Source organism: Myzus persicae, unplaced genomic scaffold (assembly GCF_001856785.1).
Source record: "Myzus persicae strain clone G006 unplaced genomic scaffold, MPER_G0061.0, whole genome shotgun sequence".
NCBI classification, from domain to species: Eukaryota; Metazoa; Arthropoda; class Insecta; order Hemiptera; family Aphididae; genus Myzus; species Myzus persicae.
In genome coordinates this window covers 521,944-542,214 of record NW_019103697.1, presented here as the reverse complement: position 1 = coordinate 542,214, position 20,271 = coordinate 521,944, and the positions used below count along the sequence as shown (strand labels likewise).

The following is a 20,271-nucleotide window of genomic DNA, read 5'->3' as shown; positions in this document are numbered from 1 at the left end:
AGTTTTAAATACATTAACTAAACCATTATTGTTAGTTTATAAAATATCTAGTTGGTATGTAGAATAACTAGTTGAAGTATATATTTATGGATTCATTCAATACATTAACTGAAAGTACCCGTAATTTTATAAAATAACTAGTTATTCTATAGAATTACGGAATTTCATACATTAACGCTAACATATATAAACGAGTCTAGAGGCAAAGAAAAATAAACAGACTACACATTAATTTTATTTTGTTTAGAAAACAAACACGTGTGATGGTCATTATAAATTATTGACTTGGCAGAATATATTTCGAATTATTTTGTTGGTTTTATGTGGGTATACATTTACGAATTATTATACTCTATACTATTTCTGTCCGTCTACCAAAAACTACCTTGTAAATTGTTTTAAAAACACAATGATTTAATGTCATAAAAAAATAAAAATGTCTAAACTTTTGATTTAGACTTTAATGATAGGTATTATAATTATATAATTATAATTGAACAGTCTTAGGTTATTTATTGCACGCAGGTGCGTATTGATATCTATAAATATAATTATAAACCTATGCATATATTATTATGTAAGTAATATTCGAATGGTTCAAAAATAAAAAAATGATTTGAATCGAACATGGCGTATTTGTTTAATAACATTTTTTATTCGTCCGGAACCACGCACCGCTGTAGCACACCGCATGCCAAAGACTTGCGGTCGACAAACACATAAATATATACATATATAATATATTAATATATGAGGACACGAGTTTTTTTTCGGTAACACCATATAGAACGCACTGTAATCCTAAACCTTCATCGCATAACAACCGTACCGGATTATTTTAACCAGCCGGAACAGTAATAGAAGTATATACTATTTAGGTGTCGCATTATCGTGCGTGTAACCCCAAAGCGGATACGCATATCTTATTTTCCATACTTTTTGTTCTCCCGGTGACTATATTATACATATGTATAGTATAATATATTTTAATATACTAATACTATGCACTGCAACTGCAGCACCAGCAGTTACAGTGCGCATGGACTGTCGTCATCGCCGCCGCGTCATCACACACACACACACACACACACACACACACACGCACACACACACACACACACAGGCCCTTGTAATAATATATATTATTATGTTTGGGATTTTCGAACCAGTAGCATTAGCATAAAATTTATAACACAGCTCGCCCTGTTAGTATAGTACCAAGTAGAAGTTTTTCACCCGAGGATACAAATGTACGTATTCTCGTCGTCTCCCATTATCGTTATTGTTGCGTGTGTGTTTGACGCCCACAAAAATTATACATGATAATAATGAAAGTAAAAAATAATAAAAAAAAACGTCGTTCTTTTGTCACACGACGGGGGAGGTAAGACGTCGTTGTGTGTACTTATACCGACTGAATCGATCTAGTCGAGACAGAGGAGGTTAGGTCATCGCGAGTTTGTAACTACCTATTATTATTATTATTATTATTATTATTATTATTATTATTATTTTATAAATATTTCATGCATTATATAGGAAGCGGCAAAGGTATATAACATAACGGCGGGTTTTGCCGCTTTAATATGTGTATATATATATATTTATTATAGTGATATGTATACCTATACTACCTATATTTTATATTATTATATCCTTCCGTATATAATAGTTCTCACTCGTGTCAACCGGCTGCTGGATTGAAGCCTGACGTTGATTTATTAACTGGAGCTGCAATTAAGAGGGTTGGAGAAGTAGAGAGAAACTGTACAGTGCACACACACACATACTGTCGTGCAATGCTGTGTGTTTGATCTGATAAATTATTGGCAATATAAACTCCGGTGGACGGGTTTTTTTTTCTTTCCCTCTTTGTCCTCTTAGCTCGCTGCGTTGTTGTTTTTTATCTTCTTATTCTTTAGTGTTTTTTTCCTTCTTTTTTTATTCTTTCTCTCGTAAACTTAGGTACAATAATTTGATTTATACCTCAAAGAAGAAAATAAAAGTAAACATCTGGAAGAAAGTCTTCGACTTTATCGCTGCGGATTCCACGCTATGGACGAGGCGGCTTCGTCGTCGTCGTGTCGTCCCTAGCTATCGTGTATGTTGTGTGGTACCTACGGTCAGGTCGAATGGTTTTTTAGGCGTTGTTGTTTTGGTAGCCGGTTTCGATTAATCTTCGACATCATCAATCAAAATCTATTGTTATTTACTTTTACACCTCATGCGAAGCTCCTTGTTCGACCGAATTCATTACCTGTATTTGTACGCGTCGGGCGACAGAGTAATCGACTTCCCTCCCCCATTGTCGGGTGTTATATGTATATATTTTTTTCATTAATCACGTCTCAGACAATACGAATTCCATTACTACCCATACCGACGGCACGGGAATAATACGGTTTCGATATAAATCGGTCGATGCCGTCCGTCGTCGTCGTCGTCGTCGCAGTCTTCGTCTGTGTCCTATATGTGTATACTCTACGCCTATATGCCTAAGTATGCACTCGCATATAGCGTGTATATTATAAATACACAGCGTATGATAGTAATAATAATATACTCATCCGACAACAAAGACCCCAAAGGCAGGTGCACCACTGGACTCGACTATTATTGCGGTCGACCGAGACTATATACAGCTAGTATACATATATCGTGTTGGTATATACCTACACATATAGGGGTACCAATACAGTATAGCATATAATTTTATATAGGTAGATACCACGCTCCGCCGCCGCCGGACCCGTTTCACTGCATCTATACGTTTGCTACTGCTGCTGCTGCTGCTGCTGCTGCAGCGTATTTCCTCGGAGGAGATATACGTTTACATTAAAACACACACACAAGCACACACACACACACACTCGCACATATACGTGGTGTGTGCAGAGTTTTGTATATATCTCGTTTCGGGAAAATAATATGTATAAATCCTTCCTTAAATATACGTCGTGGGCATGTTTGCATAGGCTTAATGGGTCGTCCCGCCCGAGAACGTATATAGTACATACACACATACATACACATACACCTATATGTATGAAGTGAAACGGGAAACGGTCGTTTTTGTTTTGTTTCGTGCGGTGAATCGGAGCCGATGTATATGTTCCGCGGTCTCTCTCGCAGCGGACGGATACCGCCGCCGCGCCCTCGGAAACGCTGCGTCGTTGATTGATTGTCTCCCGGAATACGCGAGCGCTTCTCCGCACGGAGCACGCATATGTCTTTCGTATATTTGTGTAATCCGTATGACTAACAAAATAAACAAAGTATATACACACGGCGAACGCGACTGCAGCCACTGTGACATGAACGCGGGCAGTTTCGCTAAAAAAAAAAAGAATAATAATATACACATTTCAGAGAGGAGGGCTCTATCCTTAATGCGTTTCAACGCCGTCGATATATGTACACGTAACGTTTTCATTGTATCGAATTTCGTTGTTTTCGTTTAATGCGTGGGACCGACTTCTATATACATAATGTTATTATAGCTCGGAGAGTTTAATGTTATAATATATATATATAGTCTCGCCGTTATTTGTCGTACACACACATATATTATGTATAGGATACGCTATCGTATGGGCATTGTATATAATATTCGAGTATGATATGACGTTATATATAATAATACGAAACTATAATATATTAAAGACGGTGTATTTAAGCGCGTAATGGAGTTTAGGACAAAATCGCCTAAACTAAACAATATTGTATAATATAATAATATGTGCATCCTACTTGGCGCCGTGTTATAGCAGTCCCGAGCGTCAAGTTTTTAGTGGCACCAGACACTTTTAAATTACTGCTAGTTTATTTTTACAAATGTATTTATAAACAGAATTCTATAGGTACCTAGGTAGTATGTACAACTCCCGCAATTAGATATTTATCATGTGCACATTATATTCTTACGAGTGTAACTTAAACGTGGTTTTTTTTTTTGCAGACCTGAAGAAACCGTTCACGTCCGTACCGTATTCGGTGAGTGTAGAAACGGACCGTAACGTTGAGCTCCGATGCCTTCCGCCGGACGGCGTTCCACCACCCAGGGTGTACTGGCTACGAAACAACGTGGCTATCGAGCCGGACAACAACATGATCGTGTCCAGCGAGGGAAACCTGTTGATCGGCCAGGCTCGACTGCAGGACACGGCCAACTACACGTGTGTGGCCGAGAACGTAGCGGCCAAGAGGCTCAGTGACCCAGCGCTGCTCACAGTTTACGGTGAGTTTTCTTTTGCAAGTTTTATAATATGCTATTATATACGGCATGAGTGTACGCATATGAGGTTAGGCGTAAAAGTATAACAAGATCGTTCTGGAAAAAAATTGCATAGAAACTTTGGAGTATGCTATAGTATAAATATTTAGTGAAACTATATAAAGTCTCAACAGTTATCACTTATTAACTTCTGATGATTCCTTACAAAAGATGCCAAAATCGATTTTGTCAACAACTAGTGTTTGTGTATAAATATACTCACTATTTCCAGTTGTCTTATTACTTCAAATTCTTTACTTTTCCTCAAGTACCGACTAAATAAAATTGTCTCTAGGAAAAATATTGGAAATTCATTAATTTGACTGGCATCGCTACCTGATCACTGCTATTTTTCGGCCTCGCCTCGTTCATTCATTACTATACGAGTATAGATGTAGATATAAAAAAGTACCCATATATAAATATACGTGTGTATTACATAGTATTCGAATCTCGTCGATTTTCTCGTAGGTCAAAAACACATTTTCCAGGGGGCGCTCTGCTCGCGTGTGGTCGATACCTATTTATAGTTTATAGGTGTAGTAAAAACCTGCGATTTTTTTTTTTTGGTTTTTATAGCGCGCGTTAACCTCTCCCGGTCTCCGACAACGCGACTGAAATCGACGCGCGTGTTCCGATCGTCGTTCTATAATATATAATATACGTGCGTATATAAGAAACACAACGCTTCTACTACCGAGGAGCGGTTTATTGCCTGTTGCCCTTCTGTGCGCGCATTTGTGCGATGGATATTTATTTTTTATTATTATAATTTTTTTGCCCCGGCGCCGCCCCGTTCCTTCGCGACCAGTGGCGGTGGCGGATCGTAAAATAAAAGAGCGCACATTGACGTTATGTGCACGCATATTTCGTACGTGCATATGATATATATATATATACATATTATATATAGTTTTAAAACGAATATATAGGTCGTGTATGTATATAGTATATGCTATATATAACACCGTGTGTATAAATATATAATATATAATATACTATATTATAATATGGTAGTAGTAGCCCTTCTTCGCGTTTTATGCAAACACGCTTCGCCAATATCGTGTACCCGTCATAATAAATTTACATCCACCGTGACAACGACGACGGTGCGTGTGTGCACATGCGAGTTTATGTACTACGATGAATCCGCCGCCGTGCGGGACGTATGTTACTATTATTATTATTATTATTATACGTGAGCCTGGCCGCATAGCTGCAGTATAGACAGTGTATTTTTCGATCAGTCGTCGATCTTGTTTATCGACATCGGCGGCAGTAGCGAAAAAATAAAAGTCGCGTCTGCTTTCCTCCGCACGAAGTATAATATTATGTTTCGGATTGCGTTTCGGCGTTTATTATTCATAAACTAGATAAAAGATTTTGTATGTATACACTTTAAAAACCACTCTCGAGGTCAACGACGTAGAAAACGGCGTTGAAAACCGAAAAGCCGTTGATATACTACCTCTATATTATAATATATTATATATAATACAACACGCTTAATATTATTTTATTATTCTAATATACTTTGTAAACACACGGTAGAGATGAGGTGTATCTTGATAATATTCCGCTCCTCCCGTTTACAATTATTAGCATCATAATGCGTGTATACTCAGCTATAGCTATACGTATGAGTTTCCTTTCCGAAGATATTATTGTGAGTGTATTACACGTGGCTGTATAAGTATGTAGGTTAGTTTATATCTTTTTTTGATGGATCCACAAACCAAACCCTTGCGTAATATCGAGTCCCCACACTATTGGAATCGTTTTTTTACAATTTTTTACTCCGAATAGAGATTGAATTAATTAAATGGTTTTAATTATGTACTTGTAAACGCATTGCACGCGATATGTGTGTATAGGTGCGTATAATATATTATATTCACACACACGCACACATGCATGCAATATATTATAGATACATTATATGTTTAGTACGCGTGATTAGAAAACGGTGTTATTTACTGCACTTTATATTATTATAGTCATCACAAGAACATTAAACAAATAAACATAAAAATCAAATGAAAAGTATAATATTTTTATGTATGGTAGGCCCCTTTATATTATATGTGTTCTCCGAAAAGGTATAAATAAAATAATATTTTTTTGTTTCCTATAACGGTTTTACGATGATGGTTTTTAACTATTAATTCGAAATGCAATAATACGACTCTCGAAGGTTTGCACCTGTCGACACTTTCGTTCATTTCCTTTTTTTATGCCCGATTTTTAATCTTTTTCTTTCTCGCTTTTAATCAACTGTATAGATTTTTCACATACATAATATTATAATGGTGACCATAAATTGACTAATGAAAACAAATGATTTTACTTGAACGTCATTTCTATGTAACATTAGGTATATTTTATAGATAAATACTCCAGAAAAAAACAGTGAATGAATATTTTTTTCTTTCGTTAAATCATTTGTTCGTTTATAGTCTCATTAGCGATCGCTGGTCTAGTTAGGCACTCCTTTAAAATAATGGACTATAAAAAATTGCGTAACGTTTTCAATGGATTTTATTCGAAAAAACAACATTAAGTGTGTATAGAAAATTATTCTAAACCTACATATTATACAACACGAAGTTTTACCTCGGTCCCGCCCACGCGCATCTACGCACGTGATATATATTATATACTTATAAATAAAACGTTTCGCCAAGGATATATACCAACGGACGATTTGTATTCAAACGTTTTACCCGGTCGTATTTCACGGTTCCCCCTTAAAACAACCAGCTACCACTACCGCCATCAACGACAACTGCACCGCACCTACACTCTTCCGGCCACCGTTTGGGAGTAAATCTTGGTGGGAGGGGGCAAAGTCGTTTTCGCGGAAAAACGACTCTATTACCGCGACTGGTTACCGCGGGTTTGGCAAACGGGATATATACGTGCAATATATATACATACGATGTATACCGTGGCAGTGCGGATTTCATTAACTCGGCGCCGTACATAAATATTCATCAGAAATTAATGAAATAGAATGATAAAAACAAATGGAAATCGTCGGTGGAACGCAGTGGCGGTATATATGTATACAAAGAGTTATATTCTACCAGTTTTTCTTTTATTTTTCGCCCAACACCTCGTGATCTCTCACCTCCATCCCTACGCAACAACACGCCCCTGCCTCCGCGGGGATTGCTGGTAATGAAACACCCGCTGCAGTGGTGCACACAGCTACGGTACTACGATAGCGTCGCATACATATATATATTTGAACCCCCCCCCCCCCTTGTAAATCTCGGTAGGTACCCACTTCATGCGCGTATAATATAGAAGAGAGAGCTGAGCTTATGAATATTCCTTTACAACGCCTATTTGTCATCAGTATATATTATATTATATATATATATATACTATATAGTATATACTATATTGGACGTCGTTCGTCGGTAGGTATACTCATCAAGTCCGACTTAAGGGATTTATATCCCCTCCGTAATACACACATATATATATGTATATACTATATATATTATATGATATCATGTACACGCATTATTATTATACATACAAATCGAACGCGTAAGCATTTCGTCAAACACGAACTCATTGTTCTATGTACATACATATACGTATAGACCTAAAGTATATTCGATAGTTCCATAGGCTATATATATTATATATAATATGGGTACGCCGTCTCAGATATTATATACGTCTGTGCGCGCATCGGTTTGAATATGAACGTTAACCCTTTCCGCACTCATCTATATCGAGCAATATACAGGGGCGCCGCTCCGACAAAAGCCGAGTTTTTCAATCAAACCGAGACGACTCAGCCATGTACATGAGGTACGTATATATATATATATATATATATATGTATATATACGGCTATAGTGGTGCCCGCCTAAATGTTTTTTTTTCTCTCTCTCCCGGCCCGTGAAAGTGATTGATAGAGTATTTTACATAACGTAATAGATAGTGCCTGCGCTCGTATATATATATATACGTGTACGGGAAACGGCCGTTTTCCTCGCGGATATATAATATGCGGATCTTTGTGCGCAGGCATTTTTGAATACACGATCCATCAGTTTTATCGAATATAAGCACCAATACGGGTGTTGTAAGTAAAAGAACCGACGGCTACAGGGGGGAATGTGTGTATATAGGTAGGTAATCTAGAGAGCGGAAGAAAACGTCTTGATTAAAATGTTATTAGGTAGATAGGTATTTTTTTTATTTCTTTTTTTTCTTTTTGAATGTACACACAGATAATAAACCTCGTCCCGTTTACTCGAACCAAAAAAATAAACATCAAATAAAACGCCGGGAATTAGTAACGTCCATTACTGCGGCCATCCCAATCTGTGTAATGGACTTTGTGTCTGCTATTTAATATTTGCCCTTTTATAAAAACAACATCTCGTTAGATTTATTATTATAACTATTATTATGCTTTTATTCTTTTTTTTACAGTGATTTAAAATATGACTCGGCCCTCGGGTATTCGTTAGACGCCATTTGAGTCTCGTATTGTTATTATTATTATTGCATGTATTCTGTGTTGTTTTTTTAATACTTTTAAGTCAAATTTGTCATCACGTGAGGTCGTTGTGTATTCAGAATACTATATATACGGGGTGATCCATTTAACGTAAGACACTCATCATTTCAGAAAAAACTTAAGTTTTTGAAAATATTTTACTTATATAATTTCTTTCAAGTCGTTAACAAAATTTTTTGAAGGAAAAAAATGTTCACTATATTTTATCGTTTTAATTTTTTTAAGTTTTTACTCTTTAGAATAGAATGATAACATACATTTTTAATTTCATATTGCAAAGTAGAATATATTCGGAGTATTTCGATCTATAAAAACAAATTTTGGGTTTCTTAGTCATAACTTAAAAGTGCTTAAAGTTTTGATGAGCGATGAAGTGGACTAACATTTTGCAGGTACCGTTGTACCACTCCACTCGGCTAATCAAAACTTTAAACTTATTACGTCTTTTAGCTCATAAACTTCTTGTCCAAAATTTGGTTTTTATATATTGATAAATTCTGTTTTGGAATAAGTAATTAAAAGTGCACCGGTTATTAATATTAAAAATAGATGAAGATAAAAAATTAATTTTTTTTATAAAAAGCGTTGGTTTTTAATGACTTAAAATAATGTAAAACAAAATATATTTTCAAAAATGTCAATTTGAAATTACCAATGTCTACGTTCAATGTTTCACCCTGTATGCGTATTATTTCGCAAGACAAATTTGCCGTAAAAAATTGATCGCCCTCGGTATATTTACTTGGCGTAACGAAACTGTCGCTCGTTATTACGATGCGGTATTATAATAATATGTAGAACTAGGTAATGGAATATTATTCTGACCCGATCGTGAAAATCAATTTTACGTTAACGCATTTATAAGTCTGTGGTTGACGTATAAAAAGTAAATATATTATAATAATATACGTGGTAGTTTGCAGTCGTCGTTAATTTTCAATATTCCGACGATCGTGTGCGGCGTGCACACGTTTATATTTTATTTGTGACTCCTTTATATCGAACGAAAGCGTTTTTTTGTATTGTTTTCAATTATTAACGCGCACCTACCTACCTAATCGCATGATATCGCGGGAACCAGTTCCGACGCGTAGGTCGGATATCGTTTAGTGAAACTCATCAATACCCGAAAATTATCTTAAGATTTTTTTTTAATACAAGAATTATTATATGACGACGATATAAATGGATAAAACCCGTATTTAAATGGTTTTTTTTCAATATAATATAATGAACTCAAAATGGCTCTTGAAAACATCGTGATTGCTTTGTGTGTATACTGCTCGGCTGCTGCGGCTGCTATTCATGCTCTCCGAAAGCGATAACATTTTGTCGTAAGTGCCTATAATTATTACTCGATTCGATTTACATTACACGTCAGGCAAATGTTTATTAATTTGTCATTAGTACTATAGATACCTAGCTAACTTTATTCAAATAAATTGCACAAAATTTGAAAATAGACAGGAGAACATGCGACCACGGAATTTTAAATAAATCACGTTTTACTGGTATTCAGTAGGTAAAATGTGGGTGGGATGATATCCTTAAATTGTTCGACAATAATATTGAATATTCTCGTTCAACCCCGCATAGATTTGGAATTAAAACCATTAATTTTCATACATTTTTACAATAAGTTAACCAAAAGATAAAAAATAACAATGACTACGTTTTCGGATAGTATAAACTGGAATGTATAATATTTTCAAACCGCATATTAATTTATGTTTCCAAGGAATAACAGTGTTTTTTTTTTTAACTAAACCCGCTTTTTGAATGCGAATAAGAAGCGTGTGATTTATGGCGCGTCGATTTTTTTCGTACAAAATTTGTGATGTAAAACCAAAATTATTGCCATTATAAACTTAAAAAGGTTGTGCGTCATATAATAACAACGTTTAAACGACGGCTTAAGATAATGTATTTTTTTTCGCGGCACACCCGTCATCGTTATTACTTATTATTATTATTATTATTATTATTATTATAGAGCGGCATTGGTTAACTCAGTATAATGTAAATATATACCTATATACTTGTCCTTAAAAACGAAGCGATTCGACCTATACTTTTGCGGCAGATAGGTTCGTGCGAAAATGAAAAAGCAAAATTATAAACAAACACAGTATAATATATATAATAGGCACTACCTACCTATACCCACCTTAATAATATATTATATTGTTTAATACGATCTGCCCGAGATATTGTCTTAGCCGTGCACCACCTATCTGTATATTATTATAATGGTGTTATGTTTTTTCCTTTATAAGAATAGAATTGTATACAGTTCCAAGCGTTCGTAGTCGCGTTTGTATAACAGCGCTTAAAAAAATCCGCAAGGAATTTAACTGAAACCCTCTCTGTCGCCTCCGTTACTTCGACGGCGGGGGGAAAGGGGAGATAAGTGGCGACGTTGGCGACGAGGGGTGAGGGAGACCGTAAATTACGTGCGGCGAGGCCAGAAATAATTAGCCCGTTATATATGCACGCCGACTACGACGACGACGGCGGCGGTGTGTAAGTCCGCCGAGTTGTGACTTTTATATGCGGCAGTGGTAATTGAAAATCTCTGGATTTATTATTATTTGTCCGCGCAACACGACGAGAAGCTAAATTCAAGTGTGTGTGTGTGTGTGTGTGTGTGTGTGTGTGTGTGAGTCGCAGGTTTGTTTATGATCGAAAGACACGTCTTGCTAAAGTGTCGCGAGCGGGACACGCGCCAAGATAAAAACAAGAAATATTAACACACGGACAAGACGTATGAACGGTCTTTCGGTCGGATTGTTCAAATATGAAGTGACAATTTTAACGAAAAAAAAATAAAAATCATCTAATCGGAACGGTCATAATTTAAAAAAACATAGGTATAGGTACTTAACATATATTGCAAATAAAATATCCACAGGACAGCTATTATATTTTATAGGTGCTTCAAAAGTGCTTGCAGCGAGTTGCGAATATTATATCCTAAATAATAATACCTACATTAGGTATTTATAAACGTTTAGTGGATTGAACAATTTTTATCTTCTTAGCTGGTTTTCGGTTGGAATCGTGCGTTAACTACTAACATTTTTTATAGGTTATTTTATGCAATGTGGCCGATCCTCATTTGGTACGCTCAAAACAATAACCGATGTCTACATAATATTGTTACAAGCTTTATATTTTATTTTATATATACTGCTGACTGATGCGATTAATAACTATCATTTTTTAAATTCTCATTGAAATCGAAACAAAACATTGATGAGATTTTAATTTTTTATATTTCAATTTTGTTTACGAACGCTTAGTGCTCTGTTATTTTAATTCAACAATTGCGTGTGTACAGCTATTACGTAAAAGTACATAATTTTATGTTGATATTGTTATTTTGTGTTTTTTTTATTAATTTTTCTCTCGCCGCCGCTGGAAAACGATGAAAAACGGGTGGAATAATGTATGAAAAATAACAGAGGTGGTTAAATCATTATTCCTCGTTTCTGAAATTGGCGTTCGAATGCGTTTTGTGTACAAAGCCCGAAAAGTCGTGTTGTCGAAGTTGGATGCGCGTGATTTTAGAACAAAAGCGCGCAGGATGTGACGGATAATGAATCCGGTGAATGATTTATGGCGGAGTCGCGCGTAGTATATAATATTATATTATATCCCATGTCCCTATACATGTACTCTCACTCTAACCCTCCACAGTTGTACACCCACCCGGTCGATTCCACGTGTATGCCGTGTATATAATATATAGGTATGTAATAATATTATATATATATATAATATAATAATAAAACTAATGGACCGAATATCCGATAAGGATTCTCACCGGTCGCCTCGTATGCACGGCGCGGATGCTCGATTAACGATCATGTATAATACGTAGGTTATATATTATAATATAGTACCGCGGGTTGGATTGGTTAAACACAATTGCGCATTAACCATATACCGGTACTCGCTTTCTCCGGCAAAAACAGTTTATCAAACGCCGAAATTCGTCGTTGAAACACTTACGAACGACTATATACGCATAATAATATATTATTATACTATGGGTATCGTTATACCTACATTGGGCGGGGTCGACGACAACTTATTGTCATACAACTACTACGGCTATGACGGAATTAATGATTCGCGGCGGCCTTGTTCAATCGTGCAGTGTTATACGCACATCATAGATTATATTTAGCAAAGACGCGCGTATTTGACATTTCGAATCAAATATTGTACACAAATTTGACGGCCGAAATGTTTGATGATGTATCCCTCGGAGACCGTATTATTATATGATGGGTTGCACTGCGCACTTATAAGGTTTGTACGAAAATGGTCGATCTTTTCCCTTGAATTCAACACTAGAATGTATACTGTTACCTCCTTAATTCGATTGTACGAACTTGCAGCAGTGTGGCATAAACAATTCCCGATATCGAGGATATATATACTAATGCGGTTTCCCAATTCGAAAATCGCCCGCGATCGTTGCTTATTCTATACAATTTAATATATTTGATCCCTTAAGGATTTTCATTATTGTTTAGTACCTACATAGCAGTAGTAAGTTGTATACTATATAATATAATTAACCTAAGCATTATTCTGTTTTGGAAGTAGATTTTATTTATTGATTTTCCGTCGTATTCTTTTCGGACTGAAGATCATATTTAAAATTATCTTTATATAAATCTACACAGCGGTAGCAATTTTATTTAATGGTCAGTCATGTAGTCATAAACTTATTTTCGGGCATCATCCAAGGAATCCGTATATGAATATTTAATACCGAATGTATACCCCGTTTTCGAACTCATTTTGTACAAATAATATAAAGGTTGACATCTCTATATAAAATATAACAAACGATCCGATCGTTTTATTATACAGCCCTTCATCTGAAATATGCTTCGTTGTTATCACGAAAACTACCGATTACACATTGCACCTTTATTTAACTTTTTTATCGACTTTTTTAAGTCATGGTTGGCATGTTGTAGAGTCTAGACGATATTTTCAAAATCTTATTTGATTTTTTTTTTTTTATGTCGAATTTTCTCAACAATTATTTCGTTTGATAGCATATATGATATATTACCAACAATATGTTGAAAATTGTACATTTAATTAATTTTAAATCACTGACCTACAAGATAATACCATTAGAGAACACTATATTTTATTTTTGAAGTGTATTTTATTGAGAGAATAGATCGCAGTCGAGCTGGTGGTAATAATATTACATTTATATAAATCCCTATGCCATTAAGAAATAAACTTATCAGTATTTTGTTCGTACCAGCTAGGACGGGGTCAACGATGGATAAAACGTACAACAGTTTTTTTTTTATAATAGCAGGTGTGTGCCGCTTTGTTGTTATATGTGCGGTATATACGATTAGGTGTAAAAGCTTTTTTCACGAAATAGGTTAAACCAATCGATATATGTATACCTATTATTATATAATATTATACTTATGATATTTACTATGTATTTATCCGGAACAATATATTATAATTTTGTTCAGCGCGGTGTATTTGCATTTGCATATAATAAGTTGCGTGGTAGTATTATTAATATAGAATTTAATCGAAAATCAACATCGCTAATAACGAAAAATAAAAATAATGTCGCGTGTGTGTGCGTCACAGAAGAGAAAATTGTCATGTTGTTTCACCAAATATGTTCACCCTCTATTTTATTCTTTAATTTTAAAGTTGTTCAAATTTTAATTTTTGGTATTTTTCAGAATCTGTACTTAATAGACCGTATTTTCAGGTTCTTAAATTTTGCATACCTATGCCATATTGAATGAGTGACTTGCGGCGGTATAAACTTATTTTTTAAATTTAGAACCATTACTTATTGAAAATTGTAAAACAGATGAAATTTTTTATTATTTTCTATGCATCTTAAGATACATTATGTATAATCGAGTAGTTGCCTATAGTATTTTACTACAGCCGCGGCTCTGTGCTATTTAACTAACTCTTCGCGGGCTTTACGCGAGAGATAATAATATTATTATATTAATATAATTGTACTATATGAGAGGCGCCTCGTCGGCATGTATTCTGTAATAGTAAAGTGTTTGAAGTTCTTTCCATTCAGCCAACCCGCACTACAGCTCAGGATTATCGTTATCAGTTTTCCTACAAGTTTATGTAAGATATTTTATTATATAAGATTCCATATCGTGAAATTCTCTTGTATATCACTTTACATATATATATACCACTATTATCACTATACCAGTTACCTAGATCCTATTTATTGTTCTTATACAGCTTCAACGTTTAATGTATAAAAAGGAATTTTAATAATACAAAAATAATCAACGTTTTGAAATTGAATTCGTAGAAAAACAATGTTCTTTTTTTGCACGGATACGTAAGACCAGCTGAACATGAGAAAAATAAAAAAACTACTCCGCTGAAACCCGCGAAATTATATATTGCTTGATCCCACGGCCGTATAATAGTAAAAAGTTTGCCCGGCAGTGGTAAAATTCCAATCAGTCCTGGATAATTGGAATGCAGTCCCCTAAGCAATTATATATCTTTGGCGGTGGCGTGTGTACTTAAAATTCTCGAGACACTCGACAACGGTGCTTTTTCTTTTGGTAAATTTTCGGCCATTATTGCATTCTGTCGGTACCGCGGCGAAGTTCGTTTGAAGAAGACGAAAAAAAAAACCAGAAAGCAATTTTTTCTTCTTCCAAAAAGTACCACCGGTGCAGGGGTCGTGACAACGCCAGATATAACTTTACGAAATTGTCTTTCTCTGCTCAGATATTGTTAAATACGAAATTACTTCCCGGCGACGGTAGTTATACATAGGCATCTATATAGGTAGGACAAGTATGGACGCAAAGAACCGTTCATTTACATTTTAACAATAATAATAATAACATTTTATATATTGTTTGTATATATAAGCGTATTGGCCGGCCATTGTTTGTCGTTTATTTTTTTTCTTCTATTGTTAACGTGCGTGCGTTTCTTGGCCTGCAGAAGAAAGAGTCCGCGGCTCGTCGGGGCGGGGCGGCAGGGTCGTCGGGGTCACGTGGATTCCCATTTTCTGCAGTTGTAATTATTATTATTTTTTTTTTTATATAGAAAATAAGCGCACATCGTCTCTAGTTCGTTTAAAAAATAATAATAATAATAATAATAATAATGAAAATAATGAATAAATTGTGTTCACCCATCTGTGGTAAAATCGATTGGCGATAAATTATGAACGGTATAAATTACTATCCGGAATTGTGTTGAATAATTTATGAACGTCAAAAGAGTTGTGACTCCCTGATATAAAATGAAAACCTTAAAAGGTGTTAATTGTTAATGTCATTCGTTTTCAAAGTAACTCTTGAGTTTTATTATACTTTAATTCTCATGGCTTTAGTTTTCATTTAAAAATTAGTCCTCTCAATAAAATATATAATATGTCAGATGCCTTATATACCTGTTATATTACCTATATACCATGGACCATGGTACATAATATATGATACTTCAATGTTTATAAAAACTTTTAAATATTCTCTTATAACTTGTTGTGAATTTTCACAAAATAGGCCTATAAAAATGCCCTAAAGTACGATTCAGACATTAATTATATTTTTTAAATGCAATCCCATAGAAAAATAATAATCATATTTTCATAATAACCTGAGGCTAATCAGTATGTTTACAATCAATATCACATAATCTAAAACTGATCGAAAAACGTTTTAATAATTGTTAAAAATAAGAAAAATATGCTTTTATATCATACAATGTTTTCTAAGAAAATATATATTAATAAATTATACTCAAAGCATCAAATATGTTAAAATATTGTATCTGTTTAATAGTTATGTAAAAAAAATATATTGTGTATGCGCTATGTGGTCTTGTGTAAAATTGTTTATTGATTTCCGTTTAGAGTTATATTTAAGATGAATAAATTCCTTATAAGGACAACATAAAAGTAATATAATTACATAAATATATTTATGTCGAGTATTTTTTTCTTATTGATAATCCTTTTAAAGGATTTCAATATTTTTTCTACCCAACAGTTTCTCTCTAGAAAACGACCAAATCGTTTTAATAAGTCAGTAGTCATCCACATCCAAAAAATCTTGAAGAGGGAGTGAAAAATTAAGGATTCTTTACCCTTCAAACTTCTTTCGCGGATTGTTTTTCAGTGCACATTTTGGCAATCAAAACTTTTTTACCCCCTCAAACCTATAGTGACGTAGTATAGAACTGCAAGCCGCATAATGAACTTATTTAAATAACTTATTTAAGCACGTATTTTACGAAAGCAGAGATTATGTGATTTATTTATTAAATATAAACATCGTTATAAGTCTCAGGAAATTATAACTTTAAACATGATTAAATTCACTAGAGTGGAAAAACCTATTGCAAAATTCATATTTTTCAAATCAAGGTTATTTAAATTCGTTGTTAACGCCATGAAAGGCTATTATATTTCATTTTATATCATATACATTACTTCAAAAAATAGCTGAAAAATCTCAGAAAAAGTAAGAGAGTGTATAAATTGTTTTTTGCATTCCGCCTAACCTAACGTAAAATTATACGTTTCTAAATATTATAATAGTTATTATGTAGGACACTTTTTATTTAGCGATTCCAGAACCATTACGTTTTCGCCACCTAGTCATCGGCTATTTCTCTCTCAGTATATCAGTATATCTATAAAGCGCCCTACTCGATTGAAATGGAATTCAATTAAACGTTTTTTAAAATCGTATATGATAATATTATATAATATATATTATTATATATAGGTGCATAGCATATAGTATAATCCTCGTGTTATCCGAGCTGTGCGGGATTTTAACTATTGGGTCACGCCTGGCTCGGCGGCCGCGATATTAATATATACATATTTAATAATATTCTAAATGCGAATAATTATAACGGACCACAGCCACAACCCCTCGCGACATAAATTTCGCTATTCGTTTTTACGATGGGTCCTCGGTCATTAAGCCGCGTGTTGTACGGGGCTGTGTGGGTGGTGGCGTTTCGGGACGAAAATATAAAAAAAAAAACCACCGAAACGCAGTTACTATATGCGTACCGCTTTATATGTACCGATTCGGGCGTATTGGAGGAGGAGGATGGGCGATAGGGACAAACCTATCGTAAATTTTACATGCACGATATTATTATATACGTATATATATACATTATACACACACAGTCGCAATCAATTATCGCACACGAAAGTCCCTTTCATAAACACTCTGAATCCGAAATGCTGCGGGCGGCTCGTCGAGGGTCTCTTTTTCACTCGGGCTCGTTCACACTGCACGCTCGTTGTTATTATTGGGCTAATGATCCGGAACTAACAATATACCGCGAGCGTAGAAACGCCGAAGCGTGTGCAGTGTGCGTAGCTCAATACATAGTATTATATTATATTAATAACAATAATATTATATACCTACGTGTATCCGTTTTTGGTGCGGTGCGCATAATATGCACGTAGGTAGGTAGGTAGGTAGGTATATAGGTAATCGACAAAAAAACAACTTTGAGCGTTATTATTATTTCTATTTATTATTATTATTATTATTATTATGATTTTATTGTATAATATATAGATGTGATGATACACTTTGAAGTCGTCGTCCTCGAGCTTATTAAAATCGGGTTTTTCGACGAAACGCACACACACAATGATAATACGGGCAATCAAACTCTTTTGAATGTGCAGCACCCCCCTCCCCCCCCTCGTATAGGTGTGCTACTGTAGTACTTATAAGACGGCTTTTTAATCGCTTTGGCAACGTCATCGTCAGTTGTCGTGATCGTTACACGTGCCGACGCGAAAAAGGTAAACGTGGTATACAATGACCGCATGCGTGTGTGTTCGCGTACTTCTAATGTTTTACACAGACACACACATGAACCGTTTTCACCGCACGTAATATTCTTAATTCGAAAATAATGGTTTTTTTTCACGATCGATATTATATGTATAGTACTTTACCATCAAAGTAGAAATCACTCTATTGCGAGAATGCCGTACTCCGGCGCACGTTATCCAGATTCGAACGTAATCGTATTATATTTTTATTTAAAACTTGTTTCTTTTTACAGTGTTCTTGCACACTCTTTCACTTACTTCGAAAACGACAACGAAAAAAAAAGGTCCTTTTTGTGATGCCGTACAAATTACTCAGTACGCACACTGCACTGTTCCAATTATGTTTTATTTTATCACTGAACTTTTGTCGGTAATCAATTATGACGTATTTATCGTGTATATAATTTATTTATTGAGCCGTTGAACTATTCCACGTACTCCGATTTAATTGTCGGTTACAATAGTCATCGATTTTACATGGAACCCTCCGAATAATAATTCGTCAATTATTTCACATTATGTACATCGTCATAAAAATGATGTACTGTAATATTTTAACACATTATACACGTGGTTTAATTAAATATTTTATTATGCTATAGTTATGTTGATTAGTTAATTACGTTTTCTAGTAAAACGTATTATTTTTATATCAAAATAATAGCATATAATTATTGCAAAATTATTAAAACGAAAATAGTGTAAGTTTATATTACAGTTATAATTATTCGGTAGCGTTACATTTACCACCAATTACATACCTACATATTAGTAATAACGTGTAATCGAAGCATTTGAAAATAAATTATACCACGTAGTGGCGTCATCTGTTTGAGGACATGTGTATAATTTGCAGCATCTAATTTAAATTGCAGCAAGGACGGTTGTTAGTGAAATCGGCCTCTCTAATTAGTTATTACTTATTAAAGTATCGAGATTTACTTATCCAACTCATATTATATGATCTTTTGATTATTTCCATTACATTATGATATTATGTATTATTGATGTTGTTATTGTTATTAAGAATATTGGTATATTATATTATTATAATAATTAGTTTCATTCATAAATAATTACCCGATGCTATAAGAGTTGTGTATATAATAAAAGGTAGATGTAAAATAATATCGAAAAAAAATTCTTTTAAAATCAACATCATAAAAATTACACCAAACTCGAGACTGGTTACTATTCATTTGTTTCTTTAAAAAAAAAAAAAAACCATTATTTTGAAATGCTATCACTGCCCGATGGATGAAATAATCATCTATTTTAACCAACAGCTGTATAATAAAATAATATCTTTATAGTTTGTCCACAACACGGACGCGACATACACTGCAGTCTGCAGTATTATTTAACCCGTAACTCTGAACATTGGTATGTGCAGGTTTTCGGCTGAAAGTCTATATTTTCCGTTTGTTTCAATTTCCTCGTATACGTTTACACGTGCTCGCGTGGCGTGTCCCAAAGATGTGCCCGACGGTGATCGGGGAGGGTAGCCATTGCGCGTGACTTTCCGGCGAGAAAAAAAAGCAATTCGAACGTACAAATCGA

General features: G+C 34.5%; 1 protein-coding gene across 3 annotated transcripts in view; it reads left to right on the top strand.

Moving 5' to 3' along the window:
• The window catches only part of LOC111035066 (netrin receptor UNC5B), a 126,722-nt gene that overhangs the window by 69,680 nt on the left and 36,771 nt on the right, over positions 1-20,271 (top strand). For all 3 annotated transcript variants that reach the window (XM_022316570.1, XM_022316569.1, XM_022316571.1), the window contains exon 4: positions 3,959-4,237. In XM_022316570.1, the coding sequence (XP_022172262.1) occupies positions 3,959-4,237 (279 nt within the window). The remainder of the gene's footprint in view (positions 1-3,958; positions 4,238-20,271) is intronic.